A 25,048-nucleotide genomic window follows, 5' to 3' on the forward strand; every position below is an offset into this window, starting at 1 on the left:
AGAAGGTGGTAGTGCGTTAGTTCGTTCGTTCCATTGCCTCGGGTACAAGCTTAGATTGTGAGCCCAGCTGGGACAAAGAAATATCCAGTGTACCTGAATGCAACTCACCTTGAGCTTCTACTGAAAAAGGTATGAGCAAAATCCAAATTAAAAATAAATAGGTATAGTTTCAAATATCTTTCCAAACTAAGATCTATCGAACAAGTGTGAGGCGATTCCAAGGGTTTTACCTACACTGATGGTACTTCAATGGCTTCATCGGTGGTGGAAGGCCAAGGAAGGAACAGTATCGACAGGCCTGTAGGCCTCTACAATGAAACATTTGTAACAAAAATATCCCAAATAAAAATAAATCCTTTCAGCAGCATGCATGTGAACAATGGCAGCCAGGCCATTCATTCTCTGGAAATGTTCCTGGTTATCAAACCAATCAGGACTGGGGCTAAGAAGCTGGAAGTAAAAATGTGCACTGAGTTGGGCCCTGTTTATAGAAAAGCGTATAGTGCCGGGATTCGCACCCCACTCTGGGCGTGAAGATTTACATCGGCTGAAACCTGGTGCAAACCCTTGCACGTGAATTAGGCGCGGATCCCCGAATTCTATAATACTGCGTGCATTCTTAGTGAATGCCCCTGAACCACTCATACCCCTCCCATGACCACACCCTTTTCAGTCGCACAATCGCTTAGCGAGATGCGCAAGCAAATCCAAATTGTTGCCAATTAATTGGTAGTACCCAATTATGGGCGCTAATTAGCTCATTAGTGAATTAAATTGCACATGCAAATCGGGCACAAGCCCAAATTGGTGCACGCAATTTTGAGCACCATATATAGAATTCAGGGGTTACTCAAAGGACCCCTAAGAGACTTGCACAAGGTCACAAGGAGCAACAGTACAATTTAATTCCTGGCTTTCTTAGTTCTCATACCAGGACTCTGCCTAGTCGGCCATTCCTTCATTCTGCTCACCAAAGTGTATCTCAGTCTTCTGCTTTCTCTTGCACTAATTCACCCCCATTTCTGTGAATGCTACCATGTGTCATATATGTGTGCAAATCATTTTTTTGCAATAACTAGTGATTCAATAACAGTTAACCATAGCTCTGCCAGCACTCAATAACATTTGGAGCTGGGACTTGACCCCTCAGTCCGATACCGCCTCCCCTCTACCTCCCCCCCCCCCACTTGGTCCCATTCCCACCTTCAGAATAAACAACACACTACTACTTATTATTATTATTAGTTACATCTGTATCCCACATTTTCCCACCTTTTGCAGGCTCAACGTGGCTTACATATCACCGTTAACGGCGTTAGCCGATTACGGTCTGAACAAATACATGGTATGAATGAATACAAAGTGATATTGTGGTATAATGAGGTACATGTATGGTAGGGACATTTACTTAAATGTAGTAAATAGAAATTGTCCGCAGCTTTTTTTTATTAACTTACACGTTTAACATTTTCAAAATTCAACCACATCATTTCAGTATTAAATTACTTAACAATTCATGAACCTTCCACCCTTTCCGTCCCGCCTTGCCAGCTAGGACAAGGGTACATCGTGGACCTCCATGCTTTCCTATTCCGGGTCACCTGACCCCACCTTCACTTAGCTTACCACTTAGCATTCATCACCTGATGAGCTGCAGTCCATACCTAGGGCATTCCCCCTCCCCCACCATGCTGCGACATTAATTGCACCCCAATGCTTCCACCATGCATGCCTCTCTCTACGAGCTCCCAATGCCATCAGGGTGGGTGGGCAGGCAAACAGCCACCTCCGAGGAGCAGGGAAAAGGCTCTGCTCCCCCTGGAGGTGGTGCTTTAAATAATCCCCCTCAGTTCTGCCTCCTGAAAACCTTCCCACCTAATCCCCACCGGTGGGAATTATACATTTTTTTAATGCTTTCCCGTCCTCCTTCCCCTCCCCCACTTCTGACCTCTGTTGCTACTTCCTTTCCTCCAGGACTTCAAGATGGACTTTCGGGCGTTATATCACTTAGATTTTCTTTATTTTTGTGTCTGTGGGCAAAATTCTCAGCACCACAGTCCCTGCCCCCTAATTAGACATAAAAGAGAAGATTGCTCAGCTCACAGATACATCCAGGAAAGACAACAGCAAGCTGGTGCCATGTCAGGTATTCTTTTCTGATATCAAAACAGAGGCTCAGCTTACAGTGCAGCTTGCTGTTGTCTTTCCTGCCCCTAATTAGACAACTAATTAGTCTGAAGCATGGAGTTTGGGATTTGTCTGCTTTCTGTTACAGGACATGTAAAGCACTTTCCATAGTCCTGCTAGATCTAAAGAGCCAGTGTAAAAATGCTGGCAGTCCAAAACTCTCGCCCAGGGCTTCCCAGACCTATCCTGGTGGACCCTACAGTCACCAGGGCTCTCAAGAAATCCGTAATGAATTTGCATATCTGAATGACCCAACTTAAATGACTCAACCCTGCAACACTTCACTATTAACGATCGTATTGGACATTAATGAACTCTTTTACCTCAACCCAACTTGATTGAATCTTATCTTCCCTATCCCAATACAACATTTTGTACCTATCCCGTACCGGATTTGGTGAATGCCTTCACGGTATTATGTAAGCTACATTGAGCCTGCAAATATGTGGGAAAATGTGGGATACAAATGTAACAAATAATAATAATAATAATAATCATAAATCAGCTTACAGTGGGTCTCAGGCAAGTGCCCATTTAGCGCATAAAATGTCTTGTGGTGGACATCCTGTGGGGTCACCGGGACAGCCGCCTGTAAGCTCTTCTCCGTTCACTTTTTCTATGGTGAAGCTTGGACCTTCAAAGGAAGCTTTTCATAGATAATGATAATAAACAGAAATAAATCAAAACAGAGAAAAGAAAATCAGATGATACCTTTTTTACTGGACTAACTTAATAACTTAAGGCATCATCAGATTTTCTTTTCTCTGTTTTTGATTTATTTCTATTTATTACTTTTCAATGTGGACTAAGGCTATCACACCGCCACACATACATAATGGCAAATGAGGGCAGATAAACAAACAAAAAAACAACAACAACATTCTTTCTTCCTTGTAAAGCAATTGTCACCCTGCATGGCAATGTGCAGATTTATCAGAAGAAGGGGACAAGGCACAAGGACACAATAAACACACAGGGTGGGGCAGTTTCCAACTCAGGCTGTTTTTATTGCGAAGAAGCGGGGATGATTTTAGAAAATCTATTTCTGCCAGACACACTGACAGGGTCTGTCCCCAGGGAGTGGACCTGGAGCACTAGAACCCCACTGTGGTGTGAATTGTGCAGGGTGATTTCCTTGCACAAGTCACCCACACACAAATGTGTGCCTTAACACTTGGAGAAAGTCCCAGCTTTAGTCTACATTCCTGGCTTTCAAACCAGGGGAATGTGGTAGCCGTGTTAGTCCACTCTTAAGGTTATCAATAGAAATCTGACGAAGAAGGGCAACCTTCGAAAGCTAATCAAGAAATGTATTAAGTTATGCCCAATAAAAAAGGTATCATCTTATTTTCTTTTCCATGTTTATTTTGTTTGAGGAAGAAACAGGTGGAAACAGGTGGAAAGTACAGGTGAGTCCATGAACTATGGGGGAGGGGGTGGGGGCAAAGGCACCGACTCGTTGGATGCTGTGGGTGTTTGATCACCCCCAATGTTGAGCAAATGCATTCATGGTAACCTAGTAGATGATGGCAGAAAAAGACCTGCACGGTCCATCCAGTCTGCCCAACAAGATAAACTCACATGTGCTACTTTTTGTGTATACCTGACCTTGATTTGTACCTGTCCTCTTCAGGGCACAGACCGTGCAAGTCTGCCCAGCACTATCCACGCCTATCCAAGAAATGATCATTTCTGATGGGTTTAGTACCCCCCAATCATTCTGAAAAGTTGACTCCTATGGGATGGGGAGGAGGAAGAAAGAATTGGGGGAAATGTTTAACCCCGTTTTGTTTCTGTGGAAAAAAATGCTTTCTGATTTGCCTTCGTTAAGAGGTGCAGGAAGCGGAGGGGCACCTGCCCACCCACCCCACCCATATAAACTGTGTGTGCACTAATAAGGAAAGACGGACCCACAGGCGAACAAGCAAACACATCGGAAAAGAAAGCAGAATGAAAAGTGGAGTTGCACCTTGAACTTTTTTTTATGTCTTCCAGACTTCAGAGGCAGGCTAGGCATCAGCCTGTGTGCTGCGCTCCCCTGGGGTGGCTGCACGGCTGCCCCTCCTCCCATCTTCCCTCCTGCCACACCTTCCTGGTCCGTTTTTTTTGTCTGTCTTTTCCTGGAGGAGGGTAAGAGCAGTAGCTAAAAAGCGAAACTGAGAAGCAGGGGGTGGGCGGGGGAAGGGTCTCCCTCGCAGGCCAGGCAGATCGGGGAAGCCCCCTCCTCTCCACCTCCCTCCCGTGCACTGCCGGCTCCCCGGCCCCGCCCCCGTCTCCTGCCTGTTGGGCAGGGGGAGGGAATGGGGCGGAGAGAAGCGGCTCTTATTTAAAATCACATGGCAGAGGCGAGCACAGGCAGAAACTCAAATGAGGGATTGTGAGGAAGACAGGAACTCGGGCGCAAAGCTGGGGAGAGAGCAAATTTGGGATTTTGCAGCTCAAGTTCTCAATTTGCAGGATCTTACTCTTCACGTCTAAGCCCCCTTTACACCCAGCAGTAGGTAAGTGCATCTATTTTTCACCTCCCCTCCCTCCTCCGGAATATTTATATATTTCTTTCTGCATGGATCGGACGGTGAATTCAATATTGTGGTTTACAGACCGGCTAGTTGCTGTCAACTCTGCATTTTAGCAAGGGGGGGGGGGGGTGGAAAGGGAGCAAAGGGAACTAGGATTTAAAGACGTCATTCAGACAGGGACGGGTCACCGTTTATTTTCTGATACGGATCTAATTCCGCGGTTAAAAATACAGACGCATACTTGGAAGGGTTGAAATTCTCTCTGCTGCGTCTGTTTGAGCTCCTAAAACTTTCCCACCAGCATCAGCTGCGGACTGAAAATGTGAACATTTCTTCTCGGCTGCCTGGGGCCAGTCGGTTTCAAGAGAGCAAGAAATCCGCGCCGTCCCCACCTTCTGTAACGATTAGGCGACTGGACGTGGCTTTGAAAATGGCCCGGAAAAGTATTCCGTAACCCCCAATTTTCCAGCATGCATGTACCACTTTAAAAAAGAATGCGTGACAGTAACTTGGGCAAACGTTTTGAGGTAAAAAACAAAACAAAAAGCCTGGATGGGACCGATGTGGTTGGAAGACTTGTTCTCTTGGCCGATTACATCATATTAACTGGTTTCAAGACAGTTGAGAAAAAAATGACAGATAGGAAATAGCAGAGGGTTATCATGAAACCGCTATAGCAACGCAATCTTTATCCGGCTATTGCAAGTGCGCTGATGCCCGTTTATAATCAAAGGAGGTTTAATAAATCCTACCAAAATAATTAATTAATTCTGCACTATCATATCAACTTGATAAACCCAGGGAAGAAGCATGTTTCTTTCTCCTGTTTCCCCCTTTCTGGCTCTATTTGATTGTCTTCCTCTGTTTATTTTAAAACGTATTCCTCACACACTGGTTTGTTTTCGATCCGTGCATCCTGCCAGCATTTAACCTGCTCTCCCTGGAGGCGGTAAATCTATTGCATTTTGTCATCAGCTAGGGAAAAAAAAGTGTTGCATCCCTATGGAGCGCAGTGTTATTTTATGTATATTTGGTTAAATCGGTTATTTAGCTCCTCTGTTAAAGGGGAAAAAAATACTCTGCTTTGCACTGGAGAATTACTCTCCCGAATTTGGAAAAACAACAACAACAAGTTAATGAGTTGTCAAATTGACATTTAAAAAGTTAGGGGGGGGGGGGGGAATGAAGGTCAAATCTGTAGGAAACAAATTCTGGTTAGGACGGACGCGCGATCCCCCCCCCAAGAAACAAAACAAAACAAACTTTCCGAGGTCCTAGAGATGGGGGATGAGAAACCCGGCACATTTTCCCCCATGGACCGTCTGGGCCAATAAAAAGAAAGAGGAAGGGGAAAAAACTTTGGACGCTGCCTTGCTGTTCTCTGCGCAGACCGCTCAGTGCGGCCGAGCTCGCAGAGGGCAGAGCAGGCGCAGCTCGGGAACAGGCTGTGCCGCCGCAGCTCCGGGCTCTCATGGCAACCTGGGTAGCAGCGGCAGCGGGGACTGGGTGACATCAGCTGAAGGACTGGCAACTCCGAGCGCTCCTCCAGGCTGCCTCTGCCCGCCTGTCACCCAGCCCCCTCCCCTCCCCCCAACACATTCCGCTCAGGACGAGCTCCCGCTACTTCCAGTGAGGCTGTTGGAAACCATCAAAATGTCAAAGGTCCCTTTGGCAGTTTAGCAATGCACATTTGTTTCCTATAGAGAGTGGCTTAAAGAATCCTTTACGACTTTTTTTTTTTTTTTTTAATTTCCAGCCTTGGAAGACAACGACCCCCAATGTTATGCTCTGGTAATATTTAGAGACAGCAAACTATCAAAGATAGGCAACAGGTGGATGGTGAGATTCTGGTTTTTTGTGTGTGTGTGTGGGGGGGGGGGGGGGGGGGGGGGAATGAAGGTTTTAATCTGCAAGAAACCTTCCTAGATTACATACATTTCTCCAGAAAAAAACATTAAGCCAACTGTACTGGATTTTTAGGGTTAATGATTGCACTTTCCAGATTTGAGCTGAAGGACACCTACCTATGTACTTTCCGTGCCTCAGAGTGTTTACAATCAAAAGTTTGCAAAGTGTGGCTTTCTCTGCTTACACAATAGCCCTCTATTCCCCTAAATTTATTTAAATTCATTAGTAATGAGCAGCTGTGATACAAAAACATGCAAAGCAGTTCATTATGCATTTTATGGACCCTGGCACTGCAAAATGCCCCAAAACAAAACTATACTTCAGTGAGGTGTGATTATCTTTTGATGGCCACCCCTTTGGTGACATTTGCTAAGGGTTGATTTACATCCGTAGCAAACTTTTGCAGAAAAACAGGTCATTAACCCTCTGAAAGTCCCGCTGGATAGTGCATTGACCCTTACGTTTTGTACCTGAGGAAAGCTTTAAGTCAGTCACTGCTTTCCACTTGGTCTCACTGTTTTAACCACCAGTCTGCTCTACCACTGCCTTACTGCTCTGCAGAACAGGTTAGACGGGGAAATACTGCAGTTGCCCAGCCTGTGATAAAGCCCTGAATGTTTGCAAAAGAGCTATTGTTTCATTCTTGGAGAAAAAAAAAAAAAAAAGGAAGTGCATAACGGGTTTGTTGCCTTCTGTTATTAAAAGCTTTGTTGAATGCCAGTTTCCAAAGGGGTTGGCAGTGTGCGGTGACTCAATACAAGAAACACGAGAATTAGTTTGCGAAAACACTTTTACAGTACGGACAATCAGGTTTTGTTTGACAAACGTCCAAGGTGCAATCCATAAACCCGAGGAAAAACAACAACAACAAAAAAAGATACCTTGTGGCTATAACTGGGCTATTTAAATTGCAATCCTAGTCGAGACGGGGCAAGGCACCTGGGCAGAATGGAAAGCAGAAGTTCCTGCACACACCGAGGGCAAATCTTACCTGTGGAAGAGACAGGAGTCGTTGGGCACCTCTGGCACCTCTTCGTGCTTATTTCTGGACCCCAGAGGAAGGTTATTAATAGATGTAGGTCTTGGGAATACAGCTTCAGTTTTGTACAGTCAAAGGCCTGCTAAGGATTTTTTCTGGAGGACTCGCCTTCCTGAAACCCTTCAAAATGCAAAAAAGGTCTAGCGAATCTTTCTTGGTTGGTCCCTGCCAGTAACTTACACCAAAAATATAACTTGCCAGGCACAGGAAGTTTGACAGAGCACCATGTATTATGCATTGCTTACAAACCAATTAGTCATAAGACAAACAGAATACAGTATCATGGCCCAACAGAGTTGTTTTGGGGTTTTTTTTAGATTATGCCTAGAATATTCGTATTTTGCCATGTTTCATATTTTCTTCTCTAATCAAGCATGTATCTGCTCTAGATCGAGCAGAAATGCATCTTAATCGAGGGAACGGCATTCTTTTACAGATTTACAGCTGCAATGAGCTTATTTGAATGTTTCTGTTCTGAAAAAGTGAGTTTCCCCTAGTGCCAGCAAAAGTATGGGAAGCAGGTGTAAGCAGAGGCAAACCGTACAGTTCCTTTTTACAAGAAACCAAAAGCTATATTTAAAACTGACCATCTCCTAAAAGTTGCCCAAAATATAGCAGGCACTACTGATTTTAACTATTAGTTAATTTCAGGAAATAGCGTTGAGTCAAGTTCTTGCATAATAACTGACAATGCATGAGGCAAGAAGAATGACTTTGGTACATTTATTCTGATTTAGAGAGTAGCATGGGTGTGTGGAAGGGGAGAAGTTTTTGGGGACATATATATAGTTTTCTGTTGGACAGTGTGTTAAGGCACTCAAACTCTTGGGGACATCTTGGAAAGACTTAAGACCTGCAGCATTTTGGATTTAAGTATTTGTGTTAGCAAATTGATGAACTACTTAAGGGACCCTTTTACAAAGGAGCGCTGAAAAGTGGTCTGCGGTAGTGTAGACGCGTGCGTTGGTTGCGTGCAGAATCATTTTTTAGCGCACCTGTAAAAAATGCCTTTTTAACATTTTTGTCGAAAATAGACGTGCAGCAAAATGAAAATTGCTGCACGTCCACTTTGGGTCTGAGACCTTACCGCCAGCCATTGACCTAGTGGTAAGGTCTCGCAAGGTAACTGAGCGGTAATGGTCTACACGTGTAGAATGACAATTACCGCCCAATTACTGCCCACGCAAGTCACTTAACCCTCCATTGCCCCATGTAAGCCGCATTGAGCCTGCCATGAGTGGGAAAGCGCAGGGTACAAATGTAACAAAAATAAAATAGATACTATTGGAGATTCTACATGGAATGTTGCTATTCCACTAGCCAACATTCCATGTAGAAGCCTGCGCGGCCACATTGGTTTGACTCTGGGCAAGTCACTTAACCCTCCATTGCCCCATGTAAGCCGCATTGAGCCTGCCATGAGTGGGAAAGCGCGGGGTACAAATGTAACAAAAATAAAAATACAAATATTTTCCGGTACACCTAGTGGATGCGCATCAAAAATGAAATTACTGCAAGGGCCATGTGATAGCCGGGCAGTAAGTCAAAATTGACACATCTTGGGCGTGCGTAGGCGCCTACGCAGCTTAGTAAAAGGACCCTAACTATTTAAAATGTTCCAAGCTTAATTTAAATTATTTTTACTTTTGTAGCTTAGTTAGATTGTTTATTTAGGTTTTGTGCAGACGCAAAAATTGGGTTCATACCAGTTTTTGAAAACAAACCAGTCTGTAGTGGATGTATAGGAATTTTTAAAGAAAATATTTAAATCTATTAATTAAGTAATGAATTAATTATTTACTACATTTGTATCCCGCCTTTATCCAAGGTGGGTAACAGGGTTCACACACATAGATTAAATGTTTGACACGTACATGGTCTTAGACAATATTCACATACAAGGGTTTAACGAGACTTGCTGACCTGAACATGAATACCCTGGAGGAAAGGAGAAACAGGGGTGATATGATACAGACGTTCAAATATTTGAAAGGTATTAATCCGCAAACAAACCTTTTCTGGAGATGGGAAGGCGGTAGAACTAGAGGACATGAAATGAGATTATAGGGCGGCAGACTCAAGAAAAATGTCAGGAAGTATTGTTTCACGGAGAGAGTGGTGGATACTTGGAATGCCCTCCCGCGGGAGGTGGTGGAGATGAAAACGGTAACGGAATTCAAACATGCGTGGGATAAACATAAAGGAATCCTGTTCAGAAGGAATGGATCTTCAGAAGCTTAGCGGAGATTGGGTGGCAGAGCCGGTGGTTGAGAGGCGGGGCTAGTGTTGGGCAGACTTCTATGGTCTGTGCCCTGAAAATGGCAGATACAAATCAAGGTAAGGTATACACAAAATGTAGCACATATGAGTTTATCTTGTTGGGCAGACTGGATGGATTGTGCAGGTCTTTTTCTGCCGTCATCTACTATGTTACTCTCGGTACTATGTTAACTAGTTCAGATACATGGTTTTAGACAGAAACCATATGTGGTTTACTAGGGTAGCACTTGCCATTGTGAGGCGAGGAAACGTGATTGGATGAGCGGGTGAAGCTGGTAATAAGTACAGGATCAAGATAGGAGTTAAGTGTAAATTAAGAGAGGGGTTAAACAGAAAGGTCTTCATGTGGGTGAGAAGGCTTTTACAAATAGATGCGTTTTTAGTAAACAGTTGCATCGTTGGGTGTCTTCACATGTTCTCGGGTATCCTGATAGAGCGTTCCACAGAGCTGGGGCAGTGAAGGAGAAGGCTCGTAGTTTTGTCTCAATGTAGTTATATGATTTTGCAGAAGGTAAGCATAGTTGATTGGATGTCTCGGAACGTAGTGTTTGTTTCAGTTGGTATGATGGCAGGGCATTCGGAAGTAGGCTGGGATTGCCCCAAATTAACATTGATGTGTCAGCACAAGAATCTTGAATAGCACTCTGGTACAGGAAGCCAATGCAGGTTTCTTTTAAATGTTGGAGTGATGTGTTCAGACTTTGAGATTCCCATGATCAATCGTGGAGCTGCGTTTTGGATGACCAGTAGAGCTTGCATTTGGGAAGCTGGTATACCTAGGAATAGCGAGTTGCAGTAATCAATTTTAGTTAGTATCAAGCTCTGGACAATCGTTCGCAAGTTGAAAGGAAGGCGTTGTGATTATATGATCTCTATGTTTTTGCATTGTCAGATTGGTGTCTAGGAAAACTCCCAGATTATAGACAAAGGGCTTCATGGACATTTTCTCACCTTGATATTCAAACATTGTCAGTAGAGATGGGTCAAGGGTTCTGCAAACCTAAGGTATTTCTGTCTTTGCAACATGTAATGACATTTTAGCTTGTTTCATCCAGCCAACAATTCTGTCGAAGACTTTTTCATTCTTAGCAGTAAGCCATGGTCATTGTTTTTAACTGGGGTCATTAATTGTACGTCATCTGTATATATTCTATACAATATGTGTAATTCTTGTAAGACATTTCCCAGAGACACTACGAATAAGTTAAACAGTGCCGCTGATAGGGTTGACCCTTGCAGTACACTACACATGATTGGAAAGCTGTTGGAGACAGAGTCATCCACTCTTACATGAAATTTTCAGTTCTGAAGGTAAGAGAGAAACCAGGATAGGACTTGACCCCCTGATAGCATGTTGATTAGGAGCTGATGGTCAATGTGTCGAAGGCTGATGCAGTGTTGAGTATGACAACACAGAAGTTCGTGTTCTGGCCCTTTCTGATCCTTAGTTAATCTAGCATCGATAGCAGTAAGAATTCAAAACTATGGTTGAGTCTGAACCCATATTGAAAGTCATTTAGCAGGTGATTTTCTTCAACAAACTCCATTAGCTGGTATAGCACTGCTTTCTCAATGACTTTTGCCAAGAATGGGAGCACGGACATTGGTCTGTAGTCATTCACTATTTTGGGGTCAAGTGTTGTTTATTTTAGAAGTGGTTTCACGGTTGCTTTTTTAAACGTATCTGTTAGCATGCCTTCCTGTAGCAATTTGCTCACTAGATTATTTGTCAGGAATGGGACAATTATCTCTGGCATTAACCTGAATATTATTGACAAGCAGGGATCTGCCTGGGCTCTCGTTGGTAGTAGGCTCATCACCAATTTTTCTATCATTCTCTTCTCCGCTATATGGAATGAAATCCAGTCTTGAGTCTCTGGTTCTTGTCTTGGTTTTGGTGTGGGTATAACTTTTCGGATTCTATGCTTGATATTTCAGTATCAAGTTTCTGATGTAACCAATTTGCATAATCATGAGGATTAATATTCTTGTTAGCTCATCTTTCCTATAGGGTTTATGCCTTAAATGCCACTTTTCATATTATCTGTAAAAGGGTGATTCGGATAAAACCTCAGCTACATTGTATTGTGCCAGTGGCCTAAGAGGTTTATTTTTAATACCAGCAATAATGCAAAATGATATAATGTAAAATGGCTGCTAGTCAGCTTGAACGTTATTCGTTTAGATCCTCTAGATGGCTGGGGCCAAGGAAACTAGGAAGTTACCCTTCATGAAGGAAGACGCTAGGAAGTTCCAGCCATTGTGCTACAGTTACACTTGTTGCTTGGGTCATCACTCAGCTCCCCCTCCTCCACCATGGAATCAAGGTTAATGAGGGTAATTTGTGTGTGTGTGCGGGGGGGGGGGGGGGGGGGGGGGGGGGCGGGGGGGGAGGGGGGCAAAGCAATCAGAGGAACTGTCTTTTACTTGGGTTGTACATTAAGGGGAAAAATCTATAAATGGCACTCAAAATTTGGTCACTTACCAAATATATCCCATGTAGTAGAATATGTTACAAGTAAACCATCATCAAATCTTCCAAAATCTATTTTTAAATTTTTTTTTATTGTGCTCATATGTTCTCAGATGGACTGTCACAGACCAGCTGGCCTTAAACTGCGACTTCAGGCATCTAATCGTTTCACATTTCAAATATATATGTGTCAACATGTGCAATGTGCTTTTTAAAACAAAACACAAAGTACTTACTGTAACTTAATGAAATGTAGATTTTTGGGTCCTGACATGGCCACATTTCACAATTGCTCTTTAAAGGATCTCAATTTCTCATTTCAGTGGTAGACTTCCCTTTTTCAACTTACGGACTATCAGTGACGTAAACCGTTACCCCATGACCCATGACACGTTCAGGCAGTATTCTGTAACTATGCATGTAACTTTTCAGAATGGCCCTGCTGCGCCCATGTCCATGCCCCCTTTTCAGTTATGCACTAGGTCCCATGTGAAGCGTTTGTTTACACTTTCTAACAATAATAGAACCAGGGGACACAAGATGAAATTAGAATGTGGTAGGCTTAAAACAAATCGGAGAAAGTTTTTCTTTACTCAGCGCGTAGTTAGACCCTGGAACTCATTGCCGGAGAAGGTAGTGGCGGCAGCTGGCCTTGCTGAGTTCAAAGGGGGTCTGGACAGATTCCTGAAGGAAAAGTCCATTGATCGTTATTAAATTTGGGTTTTTTTGCCAGGTTCTTGGGGCCTGGATTGGCCGCTGTCGGAGACAGAGTGCTGGGCTTGATGGACCTTTGGTCTTTTCCCAGCGTGGCGATGCTTATGTGCTTATATTATGTGCTTATGTGCCTTATAGAATAGGGCACAGCCAGATTCGTGTACACATTTTAATGAGTGCAATTAACTTCAGTAATTGGTTGTTAGCACCCAATTACTGCTATTTATGGGCTCGTTACTGAATTAATTTGCATGCAGTCTTGGTCATATGCACAAATTTGAGTGTTCAACTTTCAGTGCCATATATAAAACCCGGGGGGGGGGGGGTGGGGAGGGATAAGCCTTCAGCCCTGCAGCTGTGGTCCCTTCCAGTTATTCATGACAGTAGGTGGTGTTCTAAATATTTTCCAACCTAGGAGGCAGGCAAAACAAATAAATGAACCCCAAATTATGCCGTAGTATTTCGTTCTTGCAGCTCAGTAGACTGGTGGCAGCATCGTTGCGTCATGCTTAAACCAGAACAGTGATGACTGCTTTTGAGACAGGGCTATGATAGCTTGGAGGCTCTGTCAGCTACTGGACCAGTGGCGTAGCCAAGGGTGGGCCTGGGTGGGCCCAGGTCCACTCACTTTGGGTTCAGGCCCACCTAGTAGTAGCACACCTATGATGTGGCTGGCAGGGATCCTCAAGCCCCACCAGCCAAAAACTCCCAACAACTGTCCCTCCTGCATACCTTGTAAGTAGCAGATCTTCACCTGCAGTGAGCAGTGACATACATACTGCTCGCACCGGCCCCACAGCCTTCCCTCTGATGTATTTCTGCCTAGGTGGAAACAGGAAGTTGCATCAGAGGGAAGGCTGTGGGGCCAACATGAGCAGTGTGTATTAGTTGCTGCTCATTGCCGGTGAAAATCTGCTATTTAAAAGGTATGTGGGGGAGGGGGGGATGTTTGAGAGACCATATGGTATGCAGGCAAGAGAGAGAAGACCAAACCACTTGAGGGACAGGGCGGAGTTCTTCTGCCCACCCATCTTGGGCCCAGGCCCACCCAAAGTTGGGTGTCTGGCTACGCCCCTGTATAACCGGACATGGGATTGACTTTATAAAGGCAAAAGTTGTAGTGTTGCTCAAGGTCTTAAAGCTGAGGTATCAGGGTGTAATTTATTTTGCAGAAGGGGAAAAAAAAACCCCTACCATTGAACTAAGGTTATCATTATTTTAATTCAGAATAAGGACAAGATTTACTCAGATTTATCTACCATTCTCTCTGTATTTGGAAAAAAAAAACAACCCTGAGGACCTCTTTTACTAAACTGCGTGTCAATGCCAACGAAGCTCGTTTCTCAGCACTGCTGGGCCGGTAATCTCTTGCATGGTTTAGTAAAAGACTCTGAATACAGTTGTTTACATCTTTCCTGGCCTCCAAAATATAGGGATGCTTTTATCAGATGGTGGTAAAAGGGTTCCTTTCCGTGGTGTCAGCACATAGGTTTGCCTCATACTGAGTTCTCCTTGTATTGCCACTGGTAAAAGGTGCTTTTTTTTCTGGGAGGAAATGGCCATTTCCTGGGAGATCCCTTACAATCAAGGTAATGCACATGCAAATCTTTCTCATGAATATTCATTGTGGATATCCTGAAAACTTGACTGGCTGGGGTGCCTCCAGGATCAGGTTTGGGAGCCCACTGCCCTGTAGGAATGGTATACATGGGACACTGGTAAATACATTCCAGCAGTGGTGATCCAAGGTCGGCTGCCACCTGGGGCGGATCGCCGCTGCACCCCCCCCCCACAGGTGCAGTGGCGTCCGACCCCCCAGGGTGCAGCACGACACCCCCCCCCCGGCACAATGAGTGGTGATCCTAGGCTGGCTGCCACCCGGGGCAGATCGCCACTGCACACCCCCACCCACGGATGCAGCAGCGTCTGTCCCCCCAGGGTGCAGCACGACCCCCCCCCCCCCCCGGCACAATGAGTGGTGATCCTAGGTCGGCTGCCACCCGGGGCAGATCGCCGCTGCCCCCCCCCCCCCCCACAGGTACAGCGGCGTCCGTCCCCCCAAGGTGCAGCATGACACACACACCCCCCGGCGCAATGACACCCCCCTCCCCGGTGCATCAAGCCCTCCCCCTCCCCGGGTGCATTCTTGGCTGCTAGAGGGTGCAGAGAACAGCCGCACGCCTGTCGGCTCCACTGGCTCCCTGCTCCCTCTGCCCCGGAACAGGAAGTAACCTGTTTCGGGGCAGAGGAAGCAGGGAACCAGCGGAGCAAACAGGCGCGCGGCTGCTCTCTGCACCCTCCAGCAGCGTGCACCCGGGGTGGACCGCCCCTACCACCCCGCCCTTGCTACGCCGCTGCATTCCAGTATAGAACTACAGAACGGAGGCATAAAAGAGCCTGTTTCTAGCACATAGGGCACCATCTTTTTTCTAGCACAAAGCTAAAAAAAAAAAAAAGCATTTTAGTTCTTGCTTGTAGCTTGACAGATTCTGCTAAAGAAAAAAAAAGTTGTGCCCGTTTGCATCTAATTTTCTGAAACAAAAATAAAATTAACAGATTTCACGATTGCGGTATACACAGGCAATAGTAACCTTGTTTACGGATGCTTAATATTTCTGGAGTAGAATGGGGTATTTCCTTACTTCTTATTAATCTGCTAAAATTGTTGTTTGCAGGTAAGAGTAGTAATGGAAGGAGATTTATGCTTTTGTTAATTGTGTTCTAACACAAAGTTTTTTTTTCTTCCTTGCAGGACATGTCTTTTCTATGACAGAGGACAAACTACCTGCACATGTCAGAAGACAGTCCTCGGTAGAGCCAAGGGATTTTAGGAGACACTGCTCTCTGCTCATTTCTTTCCTGGCTGTGTTTCCCTAGAACTTTCAAAACTGTTCCTCCAAAGGGTTTTGCAGAAACTAAGACTGTTTTCTAAAGCAGAAGAACCGCAGTCCACAGCAGTAGTGATGGGCAGTGTGCGAACCAATCGCTACAGCATTGTGTCGTCGGAAGAGGACGGGATGAAGCTGGCAACCATGGCAGTTGCCAATGGCTACGGGAACGGGAAGACCAAGGTACACACCAGGCAGCAGTGCCGGAGCCGCTTTGTCAAGAAGGACGGTCACTGCAATGTCCAGTTTGTCAACGTTAGTGAAAAAGGGCAGCGCTACTTGTCGGACATCTTTACAACGTGTGTAGACATTCGTTGGCGATGGATGCTGGTCATCTTCTGCCTGGCTTTCATTTTGTCTTGGCTTTTCTTTGGTTGTGTGTTCTGGCTTATCGCTCTGTTTCATGGAGACTTAGATGCTCAAGAGAACTACAAAACTTGCGTTTCTCAAGTCAGAAGTTTTACAGCAGCTTTTCTCTTCTCCATTGAGACACAAACAACTATTGGCTATGGCTTCAGGTGTGTCACCGATGAGTGTCCCATCGCTGTATTCATGGTCGTGTTCCAGTCAATAGTGGGCTGCATTATTGATGCATTCATCATTGGCGCTGTCATGGCCAAGATGGCAAAGCCCAAAAAAAGAAACGAAACGCTGGTGTTCAGTGACAATGCAGTGATTGCTATGAGAGATGGAAAGCTCTGCTTGATGTGGCGTGTCGGAAATCTGCGGAAAAGCCACTTGGTGGAGGCCCATGTCCGAGCTCAGCTGCTGAAATCCAGAATCACATCTGAAGGAGAATACATCCCCTTGGATCAAATAGATATCAATGTTGGGTTTGACAGTGGGATAGACCGTATATTTCTGGTCTCTCCAATTACAATTGTCCATGAAATTGATGAAGAAAGTCCATTGTATGATTTAAGTAAACAAGACTTGGACAATTCAGACTTTGAAATTGTAGTAATATTAGAGGGAATGGTGGAAGCCACTGCAATGACAACTCAGTGTCGTAGCTCCTACCTAGCAAATGAAATACTTTGGGGCCACCGATATGAGCCTGTGCTTTTTGAAGAAAAGAACTATTACAAAGTGGATTATTCTCGGTTCCACAAAACCTACGAAGTGCCCAACACACCTCTTTGCAGTGCCAGAGACTTGGCGGAGAAGAAGTACCTTCTCTCCAATCCAAACTCTTTTTGCTATGAGAATGAAGTGGCACTGGCCAGCAAAGAGGATGACAGCGACAACGGGATGCCCGAGAGTACAAGCACTGACACGCAGCCTGATGTAGACCACCATCACTTACAGGCCGTGGTGCCCTTGGAGCCCAGGCCTTTAAGACGAGAATCCGAGATATGACTCAGCTAGTGTCAACTTGCACTCATGAAGTCTGTCAGCCACAGGCACATTAAGCTGAAAGTGGGCCCAAAAATAAAGCAGTTTTTCCGACGATGGTACCGTGGAAGAGAAGCATCGGAGTGATGCAGAGAAGGACAGTCCGCCTCTGGCAGAAACGAGGGGCAGACAGCAGAATGGAAGATAACAGCACTAACCCTGCCTACACCAGACCAGAAGGCGCACATATATTGGGTGCTCATACAGTTCCATATCAAGGGGGACAAACAGAGCCAGGCCTAATGTTACCCCATTGCATGCAGGGAGATGTATTTCCCAATGAGAGCTCCATGCATGCCATTGGGCAAACTCAGAACTGGATAGGCCTGTCTCCACTGACCTGGAAATATATGGCCACCACACACTTAACAATGTAGAGTAAATTATGTGTTTTTTTTGTTACTTTTGACAAAACTTGAACTTGCAGGCAAGCTTGGTTTGGTTTTTGACTGTTCAATACGATTTCTAATTATGAGGAACAAGAATGTTTTTAATGGCATAGTTAACAGACAAAGCTCTGTCTTCGTTCCAAAGCTGCTACTATCTATGTAGATGCGAAACTGTCATTTGGGTTGCAGTGTAGGTTTTTTTTTTTTAATTTTATTTTATTTTTACATTGTATAATTTAAAAGTAAAGTGTTGGGATTTATATCCGCTATAAGTGGCAAACATTTGGCTGAAAGCTGCCAAGCGCACAATGAATTGAAATGGAAAAGGGGGTAAAGACAGGCAGTCCACCAAGGTGGACGAACGTCAAAATCCCATGAAATGAACAGCTACAAAGAGAAGTGGGAAGTGGACCAATGACTCAGGAGACCGGGACTACAAAATCAAGTACGAAAATCTTTATTGTAGACTCGACATGAATCTGTGTTTCGGCCACAGGCCTGCCTCAGGAGTCTCGGTAGCATCTGTGGGCAAAGGAAATTCCACAAGGGAACCGATATTGATGGTCTTGAGAAAGACCTTTAGAGCAAGCAACGAAAGAACGTATCTGAGTCCCTGTCTCTTGAGTCATTGGTCCACTTCTCACTTCTCTTTGTATTTCAAATGTAAAAGGCCAGTATCTTGTCAGCTAGGATTACGTTCTCTTCCAGGAACAAGAAGGACATTATATAACTCAGGCCAAATAGCCTTCTTTTAAGAAATTCTATTTTTAATATCTAGTTCATCTGTAAGCTAGACAATGTAACAGAATTACCAAAGACCTTGCACAGTTTTGCACTGGGGAGCTTACGAACTACAGCAAGCAGCTGACAAACAGTGTGGACCTCAGCTGTAGAGTGGCCCTTGTTTACACCTTACCCAGTGAGAACACCTTCGGAAAGAATTCAGTATCTATAGAATTTTATTTGTGTGGAAACAGAGCACACTTTTGAAAATCCACATGCAAGTGTAGATGTGTGCGTCAGCACGAACACACTCTCACACACACACAAAATCCAGGCTTTCCTTCAACTAGCACGGTCTCAGGTCAAAGGACCTGTTTTCATTGCATGTCTCAAACACTGTCTAAAAGCTCTTTTCGAGCTGAGTCAGCATCTGAACACTGAGCTGTCACCAGGGAGGACTCACAAGACTGTGACCAGACCCACTGAAGCTGTCACTGTTTCCTGTTTGGTTGTGCAGGAGCTGTTTACCCAGGCTGAATGTGGGCTCCTTCTTGTTAGAGATGCGTTGTATGTGACTGCCATCCTGTACAGTCAGCACACATCAGCTCTGGCGTTTAACAGAGTAGTGCTACCAGATTCCTTAATAGTGCTATGGGATTTCCATGGTTGTACTGACCTTACTGCGTGTGATACCTGCTTGGACTCTGTTGCACCACAGGCAGACATAATATTGGAGAATGTACACGAGCCTTCCTCCCCTTCCACTCATGTAGGAAATTAGGGTAGGGACTTAGGTCAACCAAATGAGAGGGACTCCAAAAATAGATAGGTGTAAGATCTTTATTGTCAAAATACAGGTACAATCTATCTGTGTTTTCACAATAAAGACCTTACAGCTATGTATTTTTGGAGTCCCTCTCAGTTGGTTGACCTACATCCCTACTTTGCTGGATTTGACTTCACTCCGTAGGGTATGCTTCCTTGTTCCATTCACGTAGGATCCATGATCCTAGCTGCCCTCCCCATGCTACCAGGCCAAGTGCAGTTCTCCACCACAGGCCTCAAGGTACTGGTGAAAAGTATTGGTTCATGCCATCTGTGGGTTTCCTCCCTTACACATCTGTTTCAAGTGGTTCCCCGCTGATGAAACATTCATCTCTCTTTCCGTGAGCCCAAACCTTATGGGTATCCTTTCTTGGTTTCCTGCTGTAATCTTGGCCACCTTCAGCTTTTCCCTGACATCTTAAGTTCTGAGCTCACCCTGACCTTTCCATTGTCTCCCCCGGGAACTGGAATAACCACTTAATCTCCATCACACCCACTGGCTTGCTTTTTTAGCTTCAGCATGCTCCAGCATTCTGCCCCTGAGTTTAATACTGGCTTATTGCTGTTGGCAGTGGAATGTGCAATATTAACGATGATGGTATTTTAGCAGTGTCCGTTGCTTGGACTGTTTCTTGCGTCAATATTTTGCCACTGCCAAGGAGTCCAATCGCCCTTCATGCAACAGCAAATTCATTTAACGCTAACATTACTTGAAGCGAGTGTGGACTGCCTAGATCGATTTGTGCTTCTTGCCTCTTGCCTACCTTACTTTCGTAGCTGAATTAGATGCAGTGGGGTAATGGTGGAAGCACAGAAGAGGCAGGTGTATGCTGAGTCTGCTTTAGGAATGCTTCTTGGGAGCAGATGATAGCACCAGAGGACTTACGATGTCTTCACTGGTTGCCGATAAGTTCTTAGGAAAAAGCGCTTGGCATGAAAATAGATCAGAAAACTATAATACGCTAATATGTTAACCAATTCATTTCCTGGCTGCACTGAATCTTCCTCACTTGTCATTTGGGTTGTCCAGAGGAATGAAGTGGAAAAGAACAGTCCCTAATTTTTGTGTTGTCACTTGAACTTACCTGCTGTCTTCCAGAAATAGAAATCCATGAATGCCTTTGATTCCTTGCTAACTCTCTCTGAAGGAAATGCCTGAGATTAATTACAGATGTGCCCGGAAAAATCCACATTTCTTTTCGCTGTTAATAATCCCACTAGAAATTGGCGCTTTTTGACTTTCTGTGGAAACATCCGTTGATGGCTGTCTCCTTGGACAAGTCCTTTCTGAATAAAGGTCGATGATGAATTCTGGGAAAAATATGTACAGATTAATACTGATACAATAAGGGTTGACGAACAGTAATGAAGCTTGCAGGGCGAATATGCTGTTTTGCTCACCTTTTGCTTTGGATGTAATATTTTTTTGCACATCAATTCTCCCCATGTTTGAAGGGAATTTAGTAACACCAGAAAGTGTTAGGGCTGTCAGTTCATTCTGGGTGGAGGATGGGCCACTGTTATTGAAATTAATCCACAAAAAAGTTGAGGGAATATATGAATAGCAAACCAATCTGGTTTCACATGCAGTGCAATGAACTGGATGCTGACGTATGCTGCTGTTGAGATATTCATGCAAAGATACATACAAACCAAAGAGTATTCATTAGAAATGCAAAACCGGGCTGGGTAAAGTGAGCAGGACCCAACGGGAGTGTCCCAAATAGAACAAAAAAGCTGCCACTTGAATAAAAAGCAGCTTGTGCACATTTTCGGGAGGTGTAAAATAATGAACTAAAAAAGTAAAACTTTCTAGTGCAGGCCTTTTTTTCTTCCCCAAAACAGTTTTGCAGAAATATGTATTTAAAGTATAAAATTGATAAAGTTTATCAGATATTTTCATATTTAAAGCCAAATGTAAATATGTGTACGGAGATAAGGAGAATGCCATAGATCGTATCAGCTCAGTACGATGGTCTTTCCTGGCTGGTATCTACATGCTACAGGTTAGCAGATATTGAGAAGCCTTATCGGGTTTTAACTGTGGCTATGAATGACTGTTCTTTTTATTTATTCAAAGCATGTTCTGTTCGGTTGAAAATGTTCTTTTTTTTTTTTCTTCTTCCCTTTGAGTTTTCTGGTATTTAGGCAATTACTGGCTCTCCCCATGCTTAAAATACTGTTAGCTCATATGATGTGTGTTTGCGGCTGGATAGGTTTCTGGAAATGAAAACCTTTTGATGTCACCAAATACACCTGAAACTACCAGATTTGCACTTATAAGGAGGATGGGGGAGAGAGGTGCGGAGGGAGAAGGGTTAGGGTATGGAGGATACTGCAGGAGCTGGATGGGAAGAGAAGCACAGAGTGGGGGAATGGGTTAGTCCTCACCCCACGTTCTACACAGGAATCACTTTTTTATATATATATCGCGTACTTTCAGGGTAGGAGTAACATTGGCCGCCTACCTCTATGCCATTTGGACAGGCTGATTAGGTTCTGGTTACGCCTGCTGATTTGTTAAGACGTTCTTCAGAGGTAGAGGAGGCAATCCAGTACTGTTTGAGAAATCATGAAACTATCTGGTGACCTGAACTGTATGGACAAGATTGTGGGGACTATTTTAAAGTAAAGATATATAAGAACATACATTGTTTGCTGCCAGGAAGCATCTTGGTATAGGTAATATGGAATTATTTATGGGAAATATATATATCTATATTTCCTTACACTCTCTACTTAGTCTTGTTCAAGTCGTACATGTATAGAAACCAAATGTTTTTTTGGGTGTGAAAATGTATTCTGTTAAAATAGCAAGTATTTGGATGGCGTTTCATCCATGTAAATGATTCAAGCTCCTGCAGTTGGCTTCAGTTCAATCAGTGACGTGGTTATGGGTACAGAGTACCTACAAGCCGATGCCTGGCCGTCCTTATAGAGATCCTAAGAATGGTTAACCTGTTAAGTATAAACATTTACCTACACCTCTGAATGCATCAGTGACAAATTAACCAGGTCTCTCTCTGTAATTACAGCTTCTTGGATTTTTTTGTTTTTTTTATAAGCAGAGCTGACAGAAATGGCTCCCTTTTTCTTCTGTTGCTGGCCTGATGGAGGAAGAAAGAGAGAAAGATCAGTTCCCAAGAGGCTTTTATCCTTCTTAATCAAAGATGCCTTGAATGAGACGTTCTGATAATGCCTTTGCACAGAACAAGAGAAATGGTGCATGTGGGAAGGTGTTTCTGAAACGAGCTTACTTGCCTGTCACATCTTTATAAACTCTCCCCACACTGGGGGTGGGGAGAGGGGGGAGAAAGTTTTGCATAATTTTTAACAGAGATCCTGGCAACGTGCGGTGTAAATCTGTTCCCACGACTTTGGTAGCTTTTTCAATATTTAATATCTATTTTTTCAATCAATCCTAGTTTACGTTGATGCTGGAATTTCTCTGTAGTGTCTCTGAGAAAAATGTGGGAATATGCATTGGACACAGGGTAACAGACAGAGAGCAGCTGAGTTAGCAAAAGGCTGGAACTTGTAAGCAGCAGGCCAGCGTCGAAACTACGGTTGACAGAGTTTCAAACTTTGCACTAAATCCAGAATACAGGCAAAAGGTTCACATGAGGTTTTTTTTCCCCCCTAATGTTATGCTTGGTTTATCTCTTTTGAATATTGGGATAGCAGAGTAATGACGATAAGTACTGTAATGTCTTTAAGCAGCCGCTGCTCTGGGCCATTTAAGGTTGGAGAGGGCTGCGTCATCATTATCCCAAAGCTAGGTAGAATGTGTCATCTCTTCTTGAACAATCTCACAGTTTTGCAGTTCATGTGCTTATGGTTGTCCTGTTTTCAGCTTTTGTGTATCAAAGTCTTCCTAAATGTACTGCACAGATCATGGATTGTACAGAATTTTATATATATATATATAAATACATTAATGTATTATTTTATTATTTCTAAATAAAAGAAAAATGAGAATCTTGGCATGTATCTTCTCTATATATAAAAGGCACCACCAACGTTCTAAATGAAGCCTCCAGCTGGAAGTGTGAAGGGGGAGAGATATCCGGTTTCCCCATGAGTGTCTGCCCCGCCCTCGCTCTCTCTGTAACACAAACAGTGAAGGAAAACACAGCAAAGCAGGAAACCAAATCGCTCTCTCTGTAACAGAGAGGGGGGAGGGGAGAGAGGGCAGAAGCCCTCACTATCTCTCTAACACAAACACAGAACAGCAGGAAACTTAACACTGAAGGACTCAGGGGGGAGGGGACAGACAGCACAGGGGAAGGGAGAGAGGGCAGAGGGCAGGGACACACACACTCCCACATGCACACAGAAGAAAACCTTGCTAGCCCCTGTTTCATTTGCATCAGAAACTGGGCTTTTTTATACTAGTATATATATATATATTTTTAATATATGAAGAGCATTAATGTAGATTTCTGTAGACATCTAAAGAGAGAGGCCTGTGGGGGTCTCTCAAGCTCACCTGTGCCACCCATCATTGGTTAAGTGCCACATTGATCCACTGAAAATCCTAAGGTCTGTGAGGAGCCCATGAGAAGTGGTGGTTTGTTCTGCTGACTTCGACAGTTAGCCGAGCAAATCTTCATAGTTAAAATTTCTCCCCCTCTGTGTGGGTAAATTTTGTGTGATAGGTTATAGCATGCACAAAATTTCCCTGTGCGCCGGGCACACTCCTGGGACTTGGTTGCAGTTTATCCACTAAGGGCTGGATTCTATATAGGGTGCTAAAAAAAAATCCGCCTAAGCGTATTGTATAAGTGACACGCCGATTTAGGCATGGTATATAGAATACGCTTAGTTGATATCCCAGCACATAAAACTACATTCAGAAAAATGTTGAAGACCCATCTCTTCAAGAAAGCTTACCCTAATGACCCAACTTAACTTTTTAAGCCCACCCACATGATTCCTGCCCCGACGATTATTATACCTTTGACCATGTCTCACAATCTCCTTATGCTCATTCCTCAATCTCTTCCTCTCCATCCTTCCTACTCCTTACCCCTCCTTTTGCTCATCCTATCTTTGTTTACCTCTCCATGCTCAATTTACATATCCTCAAAACCCCACTACTACTATGTTTACTACAACTTGTAACATTCTCCTTCAAGACTTTGTAATTCTATTTACTATGTAAGCCGCATTGAACCTGCTATGTGTGGGAAAGCGCGGGGTACAAATGTAATTAATAATAATAATACATGCATCCATTTACACCAATGAAAACATGGCGTAAACTCCTGGGCATAGATTTAAACACACTGTACCATATTCTATAACAATGTGTGCAAATTGTGGAATGCATTTCCTCGCCTATGGTCATTTACCCCCTCCCGTCCTCAGAGTGAAAAATTGATACAACAAACACCCTCATTCCGTGTTGATTCAGACAGTGGCTTCTTCGCTCCGCCCTACAATCCCTGAGTTATAGCACCTCTGGGTTTTCCTTAATATCTTTCTGGCGTCTGGATGAAAAATATTTTCTTTTCCCAAAAGGAAAGGTTGGGGAAGTTTGAAAAGCAATAATGTAGGTTTTCTTAAGGAATGAGCCACGACTCCGGCTCTTTCCTCCTTGCAATCTTCGGCTTTTAAAAAGTGAGGTTAAAAGTGACCCTATTTCTTATTGACTTGTAAGCCACATTGAGCCTGCTTGTGTGTGGGGAAAATGTGGGATACAAACG

At 44.0% G+C, this 25,048-nt stretch overlaps 1 protein-coding gene across 2 annotated transcripts; it reads left to right on the forward strand.

The window, feature by feature from the left end:
* Positions 1 to 4,567: 4,567 nt before the first annotated feature.
* Positions 4,568 to 23,275, forward strand: KCNJ2 (potassium inwardly rectifying channel subfamily J member 2). Of its 2 annotated transcripts, none has more exons than XM_030208516.1 (2): positions 4,568 to 4,688; positions 15,873 to 23,275. In XM_030208516.1, exon 2 carries the CDS (start codon positions 16,084 to 16,086, stop codon positions 17,365 to 17,367), a length of 1,284 nt encoding a protein of 427 aa, XP_030064376.1. In that variant the 5' UTR covers positions 4,568 to 4,688; positions 15,873 to 16,083; the 3' UTR covers positions 17,368 to 23,275. The 2 variants fall into 2 exon arrangements, with proteins under 2 accessions (XP_030064376.1, XP_030064377.1); XM_030208517.1 differs by having other exon boundaries at positions 4,568 to 4,684.
* The last annotated feature ends 1,773 nt before the right edge of the window (positions 23,276 to 25,048 follow it).

The sequence above is a fragment of the Microcaecilia unicolor genome, chromosome 6 (assembly GCF_901765095.1).
Source record: "Microcaecilia unicolor chromosome 6, aMicUni1.1, whole genome shotgun sequence".
In the NCBI taxonomy this organism is placed as follows: domain Eukaryota; kingdom Metazoa; phylum Chordata; class Amphibia; order Gymnophiona; family Siphonopidae; genus Microcaecilia; species Microcaecilia unicolor.